Below are 20882 nucleotides of genomic sequence, written 5' to 3'. Positions count from 1 at the left end.
GGTTTTGGGACTGGCAAGTGGGTGTACTTGCCAAGTCAACAGGCAGTACCAGACTGCACACAGGATCTGCAATGGCAGGCATGAGACACACTTCACAAGCTGATCCGATGGGTGGCACAATCAGTGCTGCAAGCCCACCAGCAGCATTTGATTTACAAGCCCTGGGCACACGTAGTGCACTGTACTAGGGTCTGACAAGTAAACCAAATAAGCCAATCATGGAGTCACTAATCCATACATCAATTTAACAGAGGGAGCACTTGCACTGTGGCACTGAATAGCAGTGGCACAGTGCCCAAAGCATCTAAAACCAGCAAACAGATAAAAAAAAGAGGAGGCAATCAGAAAAAATGGAAGGGAGACTCACGTCAATGGTACCAGCATCTAAAACCAGCAAAAACATCAGAGGCAACAGCAAAAAATGGAAGGGAGACCCACGCCAATGGTGCCAGGTCTAACACAAAGCAATGTACACTCAATACCCATGTGTAACAGATGTTCTATGCATCACTGGTGAACTGAAAGTGATTACCTTGAACTCTTGGGCAGGGGCATATTTCCAAACCCCTTCCACCACTGGAGCGTCACTTTTTGATGCTTCAGTGACGCACAGTGCAGGCCCATATCTACAAGGCCACGCAAAGCCACCCTGCGTGGCTTTTCGTGGCCTTGTAGATATGGAGTAATGCAAGGCAGGGAGGGTCACTGCCTTGCCTTACTCTGCCTGAAAGAGGTTTTCCATGGGTGTTGTTATGGGTGTTCCCACTCAACAACCATGGAATTTGAAACTGCCTCAGATTTACAACATCAGGTTAACCTGGGGCAGTGCCAAAATCTTGTGGCTCCCCAGAGCAGGTGTAATAAGGAGAATTGTTTTCATTTCTCCTTGTTTTCTCCTCTTTCTATATGTGCTGCATTGTGCAGCACACATAGAAAGAGAAAAACACGTTTCTCTGGATTGTTGTTGCGCTGGAAGGTGCTTCTTACCGCACAAAAACAATCCTGCCAACAATACAGACACCCTTGCACCATGGTGCAAGAGTGCTTGCATTGATGCGCAGCTTCAAAATGTGCACCGACGCTGTCTGTAAGGACAGGAATGCACCGTATCTTGTAAATATGATTCCTGTCCTTACAAATTTGCATAGGGCAGCACAGCAAGAAGCCTTGCGCCACTGCCCTAAGCCAATTTCTTGTAAATGTGCCCCTTAATTGTCAACCTGATTACTCATGTCAACATTTAACAGAGATCATAATTAACATATCTCCATTTCATTGCAGAGAAAGTACCCACTCCCCCTGGCCAGCTGGAAGACCAGCATGATGGCCATGATGTGGATATGGACCTGCAAACCCTCTACTAGGACACCCTCCATCAAAACCTGGACTCCATTTAGACACCATCTGCGGGCGTGGAGGGGTTGACAACATTGTAGCATCTCCAGGTGAACTGCCTACCAAGCAACAGACACCACCTGCCAGCCCACCCAGAGCTCTGGACTCTGAGGACCCACTAATACTTTTCCAAAGTACTTCGGTAGGAGTCCAGCGGGAAGTGGTAGATGAGGTACAGGCAGAGATGGAGAAAGTGCTAGGCACCCTAGAGGGAGTCCATAGGTACCTCAGTCCTAATAGGGACAACTCTGCAGTCATTAGAGGCACTTAATCTCCACTTCATGGCCTCCAGCAGTTGTAGAAATGTCACATGTATCTGTCTGAGTCATTATTAGGTAGCACTTACTAATACAAGGATCGAGCCAACAAAAGCAGTAACCTGATGAGCTGTTTACGCAACATACAAATCTGACATACAAAAATACATACCTGTATGTTACACACTGTGCTTTGCGACAGAGAAATTAATCCTTGGTGCTATTTTATGATGAGTAAAACCTTTAGCTAGACTACACACAGGTCTGTTCATCAAGTGCATTAAACACTATAGTTATGCTACCACTTTAATACCCTGAAATTTGCTTGTACACAATCTCTGCAGCATGTGCCTTATCACTGTGAAGTAATTTAAAATGCAGACTGATTATGACCAAAAAAGTAACCAAGAACACATTTAGTATAACATGTAAATTTCTCTGAAACAGCTATTAAAAAACAAATGTATAGGTTAAATATCAAACGCTGCTTTCTTGCCTGTGCCCTGTTACTCCAGCATAGCATAGCTGTCAAGTTTCTATGATCATGTATGATCTGCTGGAGGAGCCCGTTTTTTTCCTTCAATTCTAGGATTTGTAGCCCTCTTTTGTAATGGAATAAACAACTACAAGTTCCAGAAACCGAAGAAAAAACCTGGACTAGGGCAGCATGCTACATATGGGAAACTTAACAGGGTTACTCCAGCGAAGCTTTCTTCTGCCTGCCATTCTCTGCTCTACCCAATGTGGCATTACTGCCGGAGCTTCCAACTTCAAAACCGGATAACATGGTTCAAGTCTTAGCATCCACTCATCATTCTGTGATTCTAGGCAGATCACTTAATTTCTCCGTGCCAAAAGAATCAATGTGACCTTGTGGAATGTAATTGGTGCTGGTAAAATTGGGTCGAGCTTGTCAAAACAAAACCTTAACACAAGCATTTACAATGCAATAGGTCTCGCATTTGCAAGAGTTTAAGCTATTGGCATTGTAAATGAAAATGCCTTTTATGTATCAGTTTAAAAAAAACAACATATAAATAAAAGGCATCGTCATTTACAAATGCCACCTATTGCATTACAAATGCTGCGTCTGCGCCCTATGAAGCCTGCAATCTGTGATGTTGTTACGCCCAGTGAAAGTTAGGAGAAAGTAAGACTATAGCTTTCCACTGCTACAATTAAGACGTTAGTAGTGAACGTCTTAATTAAAGCAGCACATAATTATATATTATTTTCGCCTAACTTTTGCATTGCCTTCAAATACAAGCAAGGGGGGGGGGGGGGGGGGCGTGGACAGCTGCCCTGCTGGTATGCTGATCCAAATAACAGCGAACGGCTGCCACATTTATGCAAAGACGGGGTGGGGAGATAATGAGCTGAGCATTGCAGCATGTCCAAGCCCTGGGGGCAGAGCAATCTGCTGTTAAAAACAAAATTAAGTAAAGCATGTGAAATGTAAGCATGCTCAGCATGCTCAACATGAGCAGGACGCAGATAAGGGACTGTGAACAGCAGGCACCATTCATGTCAGTGGGATGCCCAGAAACCAGAAGGTCCTGCTGCAACTAAATATATTTGCAATTCTTGTGGATTAGTAGACAGGAATGCCACAGTTCATGGACATAAAAAAGCATCACTAGATATGACGTGTTGAAATGGAATTCCGTACCTCGCTTAGCCCGTCACCTGACTGTCTAGGACAAGTTAGTGACTGCGCCAAAGTGCGTGAAAGTGACTCACTGCCTTTTATTTCCTGCAATCTACAACACAGACAGTAAATCCAAAGCTAAAAGAAGTGTCGGTGATACGTCGCCACACCACGAGTGCTGGAAGGGAAGTTTACTAATGCAGTGGCTTTCAATTGTAATGGAATGCTGCAAATGGAGAGGGCTGATGAAAAAGACCAGCTTTCAAAAAAGCTTTATTTCCGATGTTGCAATCGGATAGTACACATTTCTTTGTACTGCGTCGTTTGAGAGATTAAAGCAGGAGCCTTTGTTGCTTCCCTGACAAAAGGAAAAGGACACGATAATAATATATTAATGAAAGAAAGGGGCTTCAGAAAGCGAGGAGACACATAAGGAAACACAGGCAGATAGAGGGACAGAGGGCATATCAATGGAGAGAGAGCTTGGAGGCAAACTGGAGACGGAGGAGGGAATGAAGCAAAGAATAAGGACCATAAAAAGAAAAAAAAATCGCAGAAATGCCAGAGTGAGCCAGGAATTACAGGGAGGAGAGAGGCAGAATGAAATATGAGCTGCGAAGACAGCCAGCGCCTGGCTGTATACCGACGTGCTAACAAAGCACTACAAGCATTGGCGTAGCCAATAGGTCTCGCCTTTGGGACCTTATAAGTGTTTAGTTATGCAGCACAATATCCTTGGTGCAACAACATCAAGTGTTGCATGGCTAAACACTTATAAGGTACCAAAAGCGAGACCTATTGGTTATGCCAATGCTTGTTCTGAATTGCTCTAAGGCAGGTGACAGTGTAAATCAGGAGAGAGCAGTGCCATAGACCAGACGGGTAACGTTCTACAAAATATGAGGGCGCGTCGGCGAGCACGGGTACAGACTTAAGTTGGAGACTGAATAAAACGGGTAACATTCTTCAACAAGTATTTTCAATGCAATAGGTCTCGCATTTACGAGAGTTTGAGCTATTGGCATTGTAAATGACAATGCCTATAATTTATATGTTGTTTTTAAAACAGATAAATATAAGGAATTGTCATTTACAATGCCATTAGCTTAAACTCACACAAATGCGAGGCCTATTGCAATGCAAATGCATTTGGCGCCCATGCTATAAAACTTTTTAAAAAGCATTAGGAGAGAGCGTGTCCTGCATGCAGCAGCAGGCAGGACAAAGTTATTTAAGAAAATAGTGCTTGGAGGCTGTAATTAAAGCCTACCAAGTAACAACACACGTAACAGGGGGTTAAAAAAGGAGACAAGGCGGTACTAAGAAGGGACTACTAAGCCTATGACCAATTAACAGCCACAGTTTACAGTGGACAATGACACAAGCCAATTAAAAATATGGGTGGAGAGTTGGTGGAGCTTCGAGTCCCTACCTGAATACAGCATGCCTCACAGAGCAACAAACATGCTGCCCAGTCTCGACCTAAAAACAAAATCCATACACATGACCACCCACTCAGCTTGTACTCAGCCAGTTCTGCCACCTTTCTCAGACATTAATTTGAAGAGTAGGTCTCTCTATCTGTGCACTTGACCAACAAAGTGTGCTAAACCCTTGTTACACCCTCATCCAGAGAGAGAGAGAGACACACACTTTAGGCCCAAGCATGAATCAACCACAGTACAATCACTCAGACATCCAGCACACACACCAGAGGAGTAGGACATAGCCGGTAAGTGCCTTGCCCTATATAAAAATTGTGCATTTAAACATATATAGTAAAAAAAGCAGCATGCTACAAAGGTGAAAAAAGCAACCAGTGAAGAATACTAGAAAAAAAACAACTCTGGGTTGAGGGTGGTCTCTGGTTGCCCGGTGTGTGTGTGTCAATCAAATACTCTTTATTCGAATCGTTAGACTCATAAAAGACATATTAAAAACAACAATACAAATATACATTCACGAAAAACATATGATAACATTCAATAACAATTTTACATAAAGAGGGGACAAACCCTAAAAGGTTCCGGGCGAGTGATTAATCATTATTTAAAAACTGTTTAAAACCTCACTTATTTCATTATTACCAATGAGGGGAGTTTGCTTTTTGATCCTAAGAGCTGCCACTAAAAAGCTTGCCACACAGAAAATAATACGAGGGGATCCCAGGTGTTGGAGATAAACCAAAGCAGGCCTGACCTGTATGAAGCCAGCCTCTTTCAATAATGGGACCAAATAACTTTTCCTTATGTTCCTGAAATTCTCACAAAACATAATGAAATGTAAAGTGTCTTGTTGCGAGAAATTATCGCAATTACAGGGGGGGCCTAATTCAGGTTTTATCCAGGAGGAATGACTACCTAGGAACTGGTGGATCATGTTAAACCTGAATTTAGTCAACAGAAACCTGTGTAAAGGTTTCGTGACAATTTTAAGGTAGGGCTCCAAAAAAGGGGAAGAGGTTAACATAAAATGAGCCCTGACCATGGGTTTCTCCAGTTCCGTATTCTCCCGCTCCAATCTGGCCCTCTCCATGAAATTAATTTTAATCCACTTAACATCCTCCTTCTTGATAGAGGCTGGCAGTTTAAAAAGGTCAATACGGCCAAGTTGGTAAAAAGATTTTTCCAAATAGGACAGCCATGCAATTTTATGAGCTTGGTCCAAACCCATTACATCAGTCAGAATAGCATGATTTAGTGTTAACTCTGGGTTGAGCCAGGTTTTTAGCCAGAGAATCAGGGGGGCCAGTTTCACCCTATCCGTAAGGTAGTCTAGTCCCACCTCCGCGTGTAAGGCGAAGGTGGGAGAAGATTTAGGGAGAGAGAGAAGTTGTCTGATAAAACTATTCTCCACTCTTTGGATCCTGTCCAGCTGTGCATAACCCCATAGAGATGCGCCATAAGAGGCAATTGGTAGGCACTTGGTGTTGTAAATTTTCAATAGGGCCTCGATGGGCCGAGACCCTAATCTCCGTGAAAAGCCCATAAGGGCTGAGGAAGAGCGAGCCATAGACACGCTCTTCGCCTTAATCTTGGGGCCCCAAGATCCCTTGTCGTCAAAAAGGACGCCCAGATAAGGGAACACCGTGACCCTAGAGACTAGCTCCCCTTCGCAGGAGAACGTCTTAAGTTTTTTCCTCCTCCTGCAGTTACCTACCACCATCGTATGAGATTTTTTGGCATTGATTTTTAGATCTAGCTGGCCCATAAACGCCCCAAATTGGTCCAAAAGTCTTTGAAGCCCAACACCCGTCCGTGCTAATAGGACTGCGTCGTCCGCGTATAGGAGTGCTGGTACCAGTATATCTCCCACACGCGGAACGTCCGTCCCCACATTCGCTAGGCTAGTTCCAAGTCCATTGATATAAATAGTAAAAAGAAGGGGAGCCAGGATACAACCTTGGCGAACCCCCCTTTCGGACTTGAAACGGTTAGTGCACCTACCCTCCCTAGTAACCCTGACCATTGCAAACAACTCCTGGTGGAGAGAAGCTATAAAGTGTACAAGGGCTGGATCAACACCAAACTCCAATAGGATAGCCCAAAGCTTGGACCTATTTACCAAGTCGAAGGCCGAGGAGAGGTCCATAAAAGCCAAAAATAAGGCCCCCTCCTTGGCCACCGTGTACTTGGAAATCAGCAAATGGAGATTTAGGCATTGGTCAACAGTGCCTCTTTTTTCTCTGAAGCCATATTGGATGTTTGCAAGGCCCCCCTTCTGCTCGATATTTTCACTCAGTCTTTTCAACAAGACTCTGCCCAAGATCTTAATCGCGGAGTCGAGCAAAGAGATGGGTCTATAGCACCCCGGGTCATCTCTCTGCCCCTTCTTGAAAATCGGCACTATGATGGAAGTGACCCAGGTAGAACGAAGGGTGTTGCCATTTGCCGCGCAGAAAATGTTTGTTAAGATCTTGGCCCAAAATTTCGGGAAGTGGGAGTACAGGTCTGCAGGGACTCCATCGGGACCCGGGGCTTTGTTTCTTGAGGACTCTAAAATTGCATTCTCCACCTCCGAACAGGAGGCGTGTGTGCTTTTCAATAACCTTGCTCATCCCAAACATTTTCAACCAAATTCAGAATGCCTGAGCATAACTAAAAAATTAACATGTCTTACTAACTCATCAGTCCATACTCTCTAAGTAATAAACAGTAACTGATTACAAAACAACTAAGTTATATTAAAGATGTTTAGTTGACCGCTCGAAAAAACTAGCAGATCTCATGACATCATGGGACTTTACAAGTCCCTTGCGCCGCCGGTATGTCACTTTTTCCCATATTACAAGTGACGCTCTAGCTGCGCAAGGGGCTTGTAAATAAGCCCCAGTTTATCCTTCTACTCTGAAGTTGCCACCATCAAACTTGTCTCCACTGAACAAATCTCTGAAAGAAATACTGCACAACAAAAATATGGGCGGGCACACTTTGGCACCAACTGGACCCCTACTGCAGAACTGCCCACTGCACCATAAGCACCACGCCTAACCTAACCTGGGTTTGTAGATTGCTAAAATCCCACCTTTTAACAGACAATTTAACGAACCACCAACAACAACCTCAAAACTGACACTATAGTACTGTAATGTGTGCAATGCACTAAACCAACATTAAATTCACTTAACACAAACACTCAATCTGAAAGTTATTTAAAAGGGTGTGATTGGTGTATAACTTTATTAAACTAGTCAAAGTATACCCAAGGTCCGACTAGCCTACTGGCAAACCAGGCAGGGCCCGATGGGCTGGTCTCACAGATAAGTTTGTGGGCTGGTTTTTAGAAGTTTGTGGGCCTGCTTAATGGTCAGCTGGGCCGGTCTTTCCCGTTGATTTCACTGATATTGCCACATGCACAGCTTGCAGCAAGCACAAAAGCACACAGTTTCCCTTACCTTGCAAAATACCCATAAATTTGCCTTAACAAGTTTAAAAGTAGCCTGCTTTTCAAATTTGGGCCCCTTTTTCGGCTATATATTTCCTAATGGGGGGCACTTTTATTTTGGTGCCAAAGCCTATTTTTTGCCGCGGTGCACCAACCAACCACCCAAAACATGTGGAACACTGACATCACATGTGTACAATACAATAAACTAACGATGAAATCTGGTTGACAGCAGAACCTGCTCTGAGGATTTGACAAACAACACAGATATATATAGGTATGTTTAAACATCTGTACATAAGATATCTGTCAATACTGCAGTGTACTACAGCACGCTGGCACAATCACCTGAACTCTGACGTCACACTGGCATTGTAGCTTGTGTACACTATAATAAACCATCAGTAAAATCCACTTAACTCACACACTCATCTGTAAGGTAGACAAAGAATACAGGCACGTAGGCATATGTGTTTCAATCTGTACAGAGCATGCCCATGTGTACTCTTCCACTAAATGAACCCTACAGCAATAACAGGAACAACTTCATTTGATTAGTACTGCAACAAACGGAAAATACCTTACACAAGCACTTGGTGTGAAGGGTATGGAGGCTGTAGCAGGGAGACGGAAATAAAACAGTAATGTGGGGAGACACACACTACACTGTTAAAATAGAACTACCCAGGTCCAGCAGAAAGCAGTACACAGCAGACAGACCCGAAACAACGCTTATATGTCACATTCTAAATGTGCTAGAGGGAAAAAACCAGGCAAGAAACATGAACACGTTAAATCATTTAAAACATATTTGTAAAAGCCTCCGATCACTATGCAAGACACGGGAATTCTGTGAGTGATGAAAAAAAAAGTAACGGAGGAAGATGAGGGAAAATGGCAGAGTTATTTACAGATCTGGGCTGCAGAGGGAAGAGTACATGTGAGGGAAGAGAGACAAATACAGAGGGAATAGCATGTGTGAGGAAAGAGAGAAAAAAATAGAGAGGGAAAAGCACATGTGAGGGCAGAGTGAAAAGACCAGAGAGAAAAACATAGAGTTTGCGATCAAACATCAAAGCGGCGAAAGTGAAAGTAATCGAGCAGAGCATCAAAGGGCTGGGTGAGAAGGGCGGCGAAAGTGAAAGTTATTGAGCAGAGCATCAAAGGGCTGGGTGAGAAGGGAGGGGGAAATGGAAGGAGCAGAGGAGCAGCTGTGCACGTGCACGGCATCGTGCACTCAAGCTTTAGGCCAGCAAACCATGTGGGTAGCACTTTTGAAAGCCCACTTACAAAATGTCTCAAAGAGACAGCTTACGCTGTCTCAGCGAGACCTAAAAAAGGAGGGGATGGGGAATTTGGCTTTGGGGGAGGGAGAGAGGGCTGTGAGAGGAGAAGCAAAGCATCATGGTGGTGATCTTTAGATTTGAAAACATATTTACAGGGCAGTTAGAGCGACGTGCATTGTTTTAGCAACACAGCGTTCGAGTATTAAAGAAGCTTTGCCGCCTTAAGGGAAAGATTGCATGTGTGCCGAGGGTGGGGGAGGAGGGGGGAATTCAATGTGAAGGGCAGGGGAGCTTCAAGGAGCACGCCGCGGCGTGCAAAATAAAAGAAAGGCGGTGCCTGCTTTATGCCCGGGTGATACTGCCACGCATAATGCATATCAATGAACCACCTCCCTCACCGGCTTTGTTCCCATATGGAGAGAGGCACAGTGGAAGAGCGAATTAAATTGTGCGAGCCGGCCTAAAAGAAATCAAGGAAGTAGTCCCTACATTGAAAGATACCGCCCTGCAGCGCAAATTAACAGTAGTTGGTCGATGCTCCTTCCTCCAGTAATGGAAGAAAACTGAAGTGACGTATCGGACCACTAGCCAACAGTGAGCGAGATAAGAAGAGCAATGGCAGATTTCACCAATAGCAAGCGACAAAGCAAAGAGAAATGTAATGGGTGGAGTTTCACTAGTAATACTGATTACTTGCTGCCTCGGAGAGAGGCAGCACATGCGCTGCCTATGTGGGACGTAATAAAAAGACGACAAATAGATACCCACTTAGTGGCTGATTTTTACAAAGTGAAACCAGAAAGCCTGGATAAATTGCAGCATTCTTGTTTAAATTGTATGGTCTTAGGCACATATTTCACCAAAACTCAATTTTCTTCATGATTGCGTATTAAAGCACTTTCAAATGTGTGAGTTTAGAGTACTAGCTGTATGAAAACCAATTGTGTTTGATTTAATAGACTACAACATTGATACTCAAAATTTGGCCCAGGGCCTCATCCTTCTCACCTTTAAATGTGGCCCCCTGATAAACAGTAGAACTGGCTGCTGTTCACTCTAACCAGCTCTAACATCAAAAAGATGTTAAATGTACAGAGGAGCCTTTATTTAAAGGTTAACTGAAGTTAAAGAAGGAAGTAACTTGTCTTTCCTCCATCACTTAACTCTAGGAACATCTTCATTTTGCCATCTGCCAGCAAAAGTGTAAAAATATGATTAGGTCTCTTCAAAATTTTAAAAGTGTATTTCATTACCATGTAGAACTATTTCCCTTTAGTATATCAGATTATATCAGTGTATCAGTGCATTGAGAAGTATTTTTTAAGTGATAGTTTTCAAATATGAAATTCGAAAAATTCATTCAACAATGTCAATACTGACCTAAAAGGCAATCCAGCTGTTATGTGCACTCGGATGGCCTTCTATTATTTATTAATAATATTATAGTATATTAAATCAAAAACTGGAGAGGGTTAAGTACAGTGCACATCCTGAAGTCCTGTATTTCGAGGTTCTCTTATATGTGATAACAGAAAAAGGAGGGAAAGTGAAATAAAACAATTGCCTAAGATCACACAATTTGGTAAAGTGGGGAAGACGGGATTAATCTCAGGTTTTCTGGTTTTACACTATGCAATTTGCTTCCACTATACCCACATTACAACTCCCCTTCCCTACCTGGATCGCCATCCTGCTGGCTTCGATGCGGCCCTTGGTCACATCACAGACTAAAGTTTGTGGTCCTTGGGAAAATGTTTGCGGTTACCCATGGACTACAATGTTGCTCGATAATGATCTGGGCCACGTACAGGTGACAACTAAGGGACATATTTACAACGAAGTGGCGGAGCGTAGCGTTAGCCTCCTTGGCTGAACGCCACGCTCTGCCACTTCTGAAACGCAGGGCTGCACCATATTTACAACAATATGGTGCAGCCATATTAGCCATTAGCCATATTAGCAGCCTAATGCCAATGCAGGCACCCTTGCACCATGGTGCAAGGGTGTCTGTGTTGAGGGTAAGATGGTTTATGTGCAGGAAGGAGTCCCTTCCTGCACATACACAAAACAATTACCTTTTGCTGTTTCTCTTCTTCTCGTTTTGCCTGTTTAAGACCAGGGGGCATATTTGCAACAAAGTGGCGAAGCATGTCATTAAGCCAAGAAAGCTAACAACATGCTCTGTCACTTTTGAAACAAAGGGCTGCACCATATTTACAAGAATATGGTGCAGACCTGCATTTCCCCTTGAGCTGGCACTAAATTTAGCTGCCTAGCCCCAACACAGCCACCTTTGCATTATGGAGCAATGGTGTCTGCGTTGAGGGGAAGATTGTTTATGTGTCAGAAGGTCTTCCTTCCTGCATATAAACAATCTTTAAATGGTGTTTTGTATCTTTTATGTGTGCTGCTTAATGCAGCACACATAGAAGTACCAACATTTCATTTTTTTAATGATTGTTCATGTGTAGGAAGGGAGACCTTCCTGCACATAAACAATCTTTGATGTTTTGCTGTTTCCATGTGTGCTGCACAAAGCACAACACATCGATACAGCAGAAACGAGGAGAAATAAAGCATTTCTCCTTGTTTCGCCTAGTTAAGACCAGGTTTTCCCTGGTCTTAATTTTGGCGCTGCCTCCTATGTACACCACCCTTGTAAATAGGGGGTAGCATCAAAATAAATCTGTGTTGCGGTGAAACATCCACCGCAACACCCATTGCCCTCCCCTTTTACTCACAGTTCAGCGTGAAAGGGTGCCTTATTTACAAGGCAGCGTTAAGCTACATTAAGTGGCTTAACACTGCCTTGCAAATAAGGCCCCCTAAACTTAGCATGAAAGGGGTGGGCAATGGGTGTTACGGTGGGCGTTCCACTGCAACACCTATTGATTTTGGCACTGCCCCATATTTACAAGGGAAAACCTATTCTTAAACAGGGGGAACAAGGAGAAATGCTTGGGCATTGTGCAGCGCACATAGAACCAGCAAAAGACCTTTGATTGTTTATGTGCAGGAAGTTGTCCCTTCCTGCACATAAACAATCAATTTAAAAAATGACGTTTTTCAACTTCTATGTGTGCTGGATTAAGCAGTACACATAGCAGTTTGAAAAAAAACATTTAAAGATTGTTTAAACAATCTTCCCCTCAACGCAGACACCCTTGCACTATGGTGCAAGGGTGCCTGCATTGGCGCTAGGCTGCTAAATTTATCTCCAGTGAAGTGGGAAACGCAGGGCTGCACCATATTGTTGTAACGCCCTGCGTCTCAGAAGTGGCAAAGCGTGGTGTTAAACCAAGGAGGCTGATGCCAATCTCCACCACTTCTCTAGCACATATGCCCCTGGAGTGTTTTATGTAACACTTTCGCTGGCCAGGGCTTATTCCTGGTGGCATGGAGTGCCAAGAATCTGTCTCTTTTGTAATTGTAAGTCTGTGTGGGCGTCTTTGAAACACCTAGGTCGTGTACACTGTGATTGGGTCCGTTTTTGAACCATCAACTAAGAGTTACAATTGGATTTGATTCACTTGCAAAAAAAAATATCCTAGTATCATTTTTTTCATCCAACCTTTTTATATAGCGGTATAAAACCATTATGGTGATGGGGTACTTTACAATGAAGAAAAACAAAAATGAAAGAATGACGCTCAATTCTAGTGAGGCTAAATTAGTGAGGAACAGGCAAGAACTGTGCACTTGTTGGAGGCCGTGGATCGGATATGACATCTTTTATGATGGAAAGTAGCCTGTGCAGATTACCTGGAAGGATATAATTGTGATTTACATAAATGAATAATGCCTAACAGTATTCTTTTAGGATGTTTATGTTGCACTGGAGCCCTTCTTAGGTTGCTGTTGTTGCACTACATTTGTCTAGGGAAGCATACTCACATTAACCCTTTACTAAATCACAAATGATTTAGCCTATCATATTTTCTGGTATTACTTTGATTACTTTACTACATTTCAGTTTAGAGCAAGTAATTGCTCATATTACGTTCGCTTATATTACATTGCAGAAGCAAATTACTTCATGGGATCACAGAATGAAAATAAAGGTTATGTTAATTGGATTTGTATAGAGCGGCTAAACACCCAAAGGGTATACAAGCGCTGGAGCAGGTGTGATGGTCGACTGCAGAAATTTAGTTGTAGTGCCAGGTCTTCAGCTTCTTATGGAATTCCAGAAGCAAGGAGGAGGCCTTAAGGTGAATCTTTCCATGCTTTGGGTGCGAGCCTCGAGGTATGAGAAGGCTTGCCCTCCTGATCTACTTCTGTGGATGCGGAGTGTGTATGCGAGAGAGAGAGAGAGAAAGGCAGAGTGCACATCTGGTGAGCTGGTGGAAGTGGAGAGAGGAGCTGAGGTATGCTTGGTCCGATGTTGTGCAGGGCCTTGTCTGCATGTGGGAGGAGTATGAATTGGCAGCAATTGTGAATTGGCAGTCAATGCAGTGGAGGTCTCTGAGGTGAGTAATGATATGGGTGCATCAGGGAAGGTCCAGGATGAGTCTGGCAAGCGACGTTATGGTTGGTCTGAAGACAGTGGAGGAGGGGCTTGGAGATTTCAGCGTAGAGTGTATTGCCATAGTCAAGTCTACTGGTGATTAGAGTTTGAGTGATAGTATGCGCAGTGCTCTTGAGATTCCATCTGAAGATTTTTTTTGAGGATGCGCAGTATGTGAAAGCAGTAGAAGCAGATTGCATTCACCTGAGCAGCCATGTTGAGTTTGTCATATAATATGACTTTACATTGCGGATTTTACTCCCCGATACTAGTAATACTGATTGCTTGATACCTTGGAGAGGCAGCGCATGCGCTGCCTATGCGGGACCTAATAAAAAGAAGACAAATAAATACCCATTTAGTGGCTGATTTTTACAAAGTGAAACCAGAAAGCCTGGATATATCGCAGCGTTCTTGTTTAAATTGTATGATCTTAGGCACATATTTCACCAAAACTCAATTTTCTTCATAATTGCGTATTCATTTGTTTGAGTTTGAGTGATAGTATGCGCAGTGCTCTTGAGATTCCATCTGAAGATTTTTTTTGAGGGTGCGTAGTATGTGGAAGCAGCAGAAGCAGATTGCATTCACCTGAGCAGCCATGTTGAGTTTGTCATATAATATGACTATGTCTCTTTACATTGCGGATTTTACTCCCTGATGCATTCACAACGCGGTCGTTATAACAACAGCGTTGTCACAACGTACTGCCATTTCAACGCTAGATGGCGTGCTGGACTTAGGAATAGTATAATTTACTATTCCAACTCCAGTGTGTGCAACACTAGGGAAAGTGTTGGAATAGTAAATCATACTATTCCTTATCCTAGAGCGCCATCTAGCGCAAGTCGTAACAACTTGCGTAGTAATGGCACCGCGTTGTAACAACGTGGTCGTTGTAAAGACCACGTTGTGTTTGCACGCGGTGTAAAACCCACGATGTAAAGGTTGTTTCCCTATAATATGATCCTCAGGTTGTGTGCGTTGTTGATGGGTGACGGGGCAGACCCGAGCTCTGATGGCCACCAGGTGGAGTCCCAGAGGGAGTTTTGTTCCTGAAGATTAGAACTTCAGTGTTGTCCTTGTTGAGTTTCAAGCAGTTGGTTGTGATCCATTCTGCTACGTGGATAATGCATTTGGTGAAGTTGGATCTGGTTGTGGGGGATTTGTCTGACATAGAGAGGATTAGCTCAGTGTAATCATCGTAGGAGATGATTGAGATGCTGTGGGATCTGATGGTGTCCACGAGTGGTGTCATGTAAATGTTGAACAGGGCGAGGCTGAGGGAAAATCCTTGAGGGACTCCTCAGATCAGGTCTTTTCGCTTCGATGTGTAGGGGTGGAGTCTGACTCTTGAGTTCTCTTTCTGAGGAAGGAGCATATCCATTCAAGGGCTGGACCTTGGAGTGAGACACAGTGTTGAAAACTGTCAAGCGGTCCAGTAGAATGAGGGCGGCAGATTCTCTTTGGGGTAGAAGGGAGCAGAACTCAACTGTGGTGGTTATGAGTACTGTTTCTGTGCTGTGATTGCTGCCGAATCCATATTGGGAGGGGTGGAGAAGGTTGTGGAGTTCCTGGAGGTTGGTGAGTTACTGTTTGATTGCTTTATCTATCACCCGGGTATGGTAGTAGGGAGATGGGTCTAAAGATGCTTAGTTCATTGGAGTCAGTCGATGTTTTTTTAGGAGGGCTGTGACAGCAGCATGCTTCCACTCCTCAGGGAAAGTAGTGGATTTGATGGAGAAGTTGATGGTGTGGGTGAGAAATTTGGGGTAGATGCAGTGTGGACAAGTGTCTGAGAGGGCCTCAGAGTGGACGGACTTCATGATTGAGGTAGTTTCTTTCTCAGTGAGTGTCCTCCAGTTGGTTAGGTGTCTGTCCGATTGGTGTGTGTGCAGTTTGTTGATTATGTCCTCTGGGTGTGGTTGCTTTTTGAAGTTATTGTAGATCTTCTTGATTATGCACCTGAAATAGTTTAAAAGGTCGTTGAAGAGTTCCTGGGAGGGGGGATGGAGTTGAATGAGAATTCAGGGGTGGTGAAATCCATGATAATGGCAAATAGCTCTCTGCTGCCTTTTGTACGGGTCTCAATCCTATCCACAAGGGATCTTTTCTTGGTAACTCGAAAGCGATGGTGGTAGCACCTAAGAGCGCCCTTGTAGGTGTCCATTCCTGCACACAAAAATCCAGTCCGCAACAGAGGCACCCTTGCACCATGGTGCTAAGGTGCCTGCGTTGGTTCTAGGCTACCAAAACTGAGCCAGCGCATGCAGAAAGGACAGGAATGCAGTGTACTCCTTTCAAGGTTAGCAAATTAAATGTATTATTTATTATTTGCTTTTTATTTAGGACTGTTTAGTCAATGTATTTTGCTGGTGTGCAGTACATCCGTCATAAAATTTCACAGGGTTTCATTGTCAGATGACAGAGAAACATACAGTCGACAGAGACTGAAATCATCTGAATAAAGTGAGTATACAAAACAGTTAATGAAATGTTATTTGGCCAGTAGGTGCCAGCTGATCAGCATATTTCTGTCTAGGATGTGTTAAATTTATGGTTCTTAATCCTTCCCATCCGCAAATCACATTACCAGTAAATGACATTAACTTACTTTCCAAAATCATGTGACTTGATGAATTGTTTGGTTTGATATTGATTTTATTACAATCTTCTCTGTTCACAGTTGCACCTAGGATGTCAATGGAGCCACAGTCATTGTTGGTGGATCTGGGATCGGACGCCATCTTCCATTGTGCCTGGACTGGGAACCCTTCTCTAACCATTGTGTGGATGAAACGGGGATCTGGTGTGGTAAGGGTCAAAATATGTCATAGTACCCATAGGTCACAGCAACCTTCCAGCCCAACAATGGCTTTGCAGTCCATGCGCGTTCATTAAAGTGAAATGCAGGAAGCCATCATTTTGTAAGAACATTCACAATTATTCTTGTTATACATTCTTTTGAAGGTGCTGTTCATCTGATCAGTGTGTAAAGTTTATGAGGGTGCAAAATTTGACAAGTTGTATCCTATATGTTATACCATTTAGAACTTACAAGGATAGCACACAATTGGAAATCTCATGGCACACCTATGTTTTTTCCAACTGAATATGCTTATCTTACCTCTTTTTAAAATATGAACCAATATGTCCAGGCTGTAGGTATATTAGGGTAGAAGTGCATTGAAATACACTTGTCAATTACCCAATAAGAATTTGCAGTAGTACTTGTTAATAACCTTTTAAGAATGTGTAAAAATATTTTAGCACACAGGTCTCAAAGCTGTTGTATAGTTTGGCTCACTAGAATGCCCCAAACCAGCTCTCTCAGACTTCACTGCCTTTTGCTACTAGTTTGTCGACCATTTGCTGGTTGATGTTGAAGAACATTTTTAAACTAAAACCTGCAACGACTGGACTTCTTCTGACCATTGTTTCCTCTCCAGTCTCAACCTTAATTGAAGGGATTCCTTTGGGTCTTTGACTTCAGCCTATTAGGTCAGCTCATAACATAGGCTTTTTGATAGATAAAAAGCTTACCATATAACCTTAACTGCTGGCTGTAACAAGCACTTCATCTTATTCTTCCCTTTCTTGACCCTCAATATCATACTTCAGTGATCTACACCTTGGTAAGTCTAGGATAGATAATGAAAACAGTGTCCATCCAGGATCAGCAGACTAAATCTTTGACTGCCTTCAACTCATAAAATGTGGCAGTAAGCCTGGTGACAGGATAGAAAAAATGAGATCACATTTTTCCCACCAGTTTTGGCTTCCAATGTACAATGGTTTTTTTATATATATAATTGTTAACATGGTTGTTTGCTATTCCTCTTCATTATTCCTAGGGGCCGATTAGGATGCCGTAGGAAACTGCGCCAACCCTCGGACTAGTCAGAGCCGTTACTATGGCATCGTAATCACTAGTTTGGGTTAGTTTCTGACAACCCATTTGGATGGAGTTGGTTGGAAATGACTCCAAACTGGATTTCCGAATAGCTTCCGAGCCCATCTGCCAATCGGAAAGCCTCTGTAATTTCAAGGGCGGCTCTTTTTGCCCAACGGATTACAATGTTGGATTCAGACAGCCTTTCTGTGCCGGCCTTTCCAACACAGAAAGGCTGTTGGAAGTCGACTTTGTTGATCCCTGCACCCCAAGGCAGGCACCTTGAGGTGCTTGCCACGGGGTGCAGGGATGAACTGCATCTCTTCTCTTCACAATAAGAGCATGCATTCCGGTCAGAATGCATGCTCCCATTGTCAAAGAATAGGACTGCGTCCGAACAGTTTTCGGTCGCATCCTAAAAGCTGGGTTGAGACCGCCGACAGTAGGCCAGTCGGTACCAGTACCCAATCGATGTCGGTCAGAGTCTGGTCCGTCCCACATCCAAATCGGGCCCCTAGTATCTAAATTTAAATATAATAGGCCTACGTGTGCATCAAGAACTTTCATCCTCTTCCTCTTGAATTTGCCAGACAAGATAGAGTTTGTGCAAGAGACAAAACCTTTCCTCTGGCAATAGCAGAAATTTGGAACACTTTATAAATAATCACCATGTCTTTGGCTGACTATATTCATTAAGCCTTTAAAAACTTGACCCTGTTCTCAGTTGTACTCCCTGCCTAAGAGCACTACAGTATTTTGATTTGACAGTATGATGAATTTTCAGCAATGGCATGTTAATATTTATTAACGTTACATAAGTATGAGAGCCTCTGAAAGTCCTGGCATTATTCACTGATTTAAATATAATGTAAATGAATTTACAGAAAGCTCTTCTGTGACAGAACTTATGCTCTATTTTGTCTCATTCCTATCTGGACCTAGGAGTCCGGAACTGTGCTTTGTAGAATGTTTATGGTGTTTTTGTATGGTTGAGCGATCACTACACAAATGTGAGATTCTCAATGATCCCTAGCCACCTTATCCTTATGAAGCGGACTATAACTACTGAGAAATACTCCCTGTTTTGACAGGGTCTGTATATTTTTGTATAAGTGGCTGATATCACCATAACCAGGTGTAGGAAGGAGTAGCTAGAGAGTTGGTGGCATGTTGTTATATTTCTGAGATACAAGATTTGAATGTCAAGCCTTCCTTCACCATAGATGACCTTATAATGTGTAGTGTGTAGGTGCTATGTCAAGGACAACTTGACTCTTGCTTACATTGAACCCAGAATGCTGGGAGAATTCCTTATACCAACTGCTGGTTTTTCTGGGACAACATTCTTGCATATTTTGTGTTCTTACTCTCATATGGTCCAAATGCAGGAGCCTCTCTGTTGTGAAGGAAACTCCGAAACAACTTGCTGGTTGATGTTATTAGTAGTATACCAGGATAACTTTGCTCATCATGCGTGTCCTTAAAAGTGACAGGTGCCATGCCCCCTTGAACTAAAATTGACAAGTCATGTCCTTAAAAGTGACATGTGCCACACCCTAGAGAATGAACAGAAAGTGACAGGTCCCAAACCCTAGTGATTGATGTAGGTGACCATTTGCCCCAAAGGGGCGGGCTGCCACAGGGCAGGGCTGATTTTTGGAGACATCAGCGAACCAGAGCCCTATCACGAGGAATGTCCAAGTTGTGTTATAGAGGTGCACGCCTCTTTTAGGGGTTGCTTAGAATACATATAAAGCCTCCTTAAGAGACTTGTACAGCAAGCAGGTGCCTGAATACGGAAAGCGGCCCATGTCAAAATGAAGAGATACAGCCAGATCATGAAAAGGTCCATGTTGGCTGGAGAGCAGCCCACTATCGATAGATATTACTTGAGGTTATCACCCCTGGTAATGAACGAGAATGATCAGTGGGAAACACCTAATGATAGGGGCTGCGACGTTATTGGTTTTGACGATGACATTTATCGGCGCATGGAAGCACTTTGTCTCAAGGATTGCGTCCGCCTGGTGTCCCCGATTAAGGGTGAAAGCAGCGAGAGTGAGGGCTCATTTAGTGGCAGCGTGTGTGCGGGACTTTGTTTCGTGGACATGGAGGAAGATGAAGAATCGATAGTTCCACCTAACACCCCCGTCTATTAAGACATGGGCTTTCAGGAGGATACAGTTCCTGAGAAGGTAGTTGTGCAATAGCCGGGTACAAGCGTCGAAGATGATGGGGCATCGCTGCACATTAGCGACCCTCAAGATTTCAGAGCCGCCGCGGGAGGCGAAAGTGCAGAGGTTAGTAAAAAATGTTATGAGCAGGCAGCTACATAATCATGTATTTTATTTCTTCAACTAATGGACTGTCAATCTTTCTTCTTTTGAACCCTAGAGAGCAACCCCAAAAAGACCTGTGGCAGAGCAGCAGCCTGTAAAAGCGAACAACGTAATTTTTAACTGTCTGTGGTTTTCAAAACAGGCGGAAAGTTCCACATGCCAAAACAATGAGTGGTGCAGCAAATGCGTATGCGGCTCTAAGAGCGGCGCGTGTGAAAAGGATGATCCAGGAGTGTCCTACAAAGCCATGCAGTGTGTTAAAGGTTTCGCTGCGTGGTGGTACTAAACTGTGTCAAGCGTGACTATTACAGCCTTTGGCACGGACATCAAATGAAAGATCCTCAGCAGGCGGTGCACAAATGTTTGTGCGAATCATACAGAACAAGAACAATATGATATATTTGTAGTTTATTAGACCCGTATAAGTTGTATAAACCGTTAAGGGTGGTGTACGGGTTGTACACTGAAAATAAATATGTCTACCCTGAGATGGTGAGGATCTTGACAGGGGCACTCAATGATATCCGATACGCCCATGAACTGAGCTTTAAACAACCCTGTATGCAGGGGATGGGCACGACTTTTTATAGAAAGATGATAGAAAGACTCATAGAAAGGCATATGTGTAATATGTATAAAAAAAAAATAGAAGAATAGGGTCTTTGGCCCCCCCC

At 43.4% G+C, this 20882-nt stretch overlaps 1 protein-coding gene across 1 annotated transcript in view; it reads left to right on the top strand.

Moving 5' to 3' along the window:
* KIRREL3 (kirre like nephrin family adhesion molecule 3) overlaps positions 1–20882 on the top strand; it is a 4147526-nt gene that overhangs the window by 2429227 nt on the left and 1697417 nt on the right. The window contains exon 9 of the mRNA XM_085647174.1: positions 16664–16791. Coding sequence (XP_085503300.1) covers positions 16664–16791 — 128 coding nt within the window. The remainder of the gene's footprint in view (positions 1–16663; positions 16792–20882) is intronic.

This window comes from Triturus cristatus, chromosome 3_2, assembly GCF_964204655.1.
Source record: "Triturus cristatus chromosome 3_2, aTriCri1.1, whole genome shotgun sequence".
NCBI lineage: Eukaryota > Metazoa > Chordata > Amphibia > Caudata > Salamandridae > Triturus > Triturus cristatus.
The sequence above is the reverse complement of the archived record's forward strand: the minus strand, read 5'-3'. Positions and strand labels throughout refer to the sequence as shown.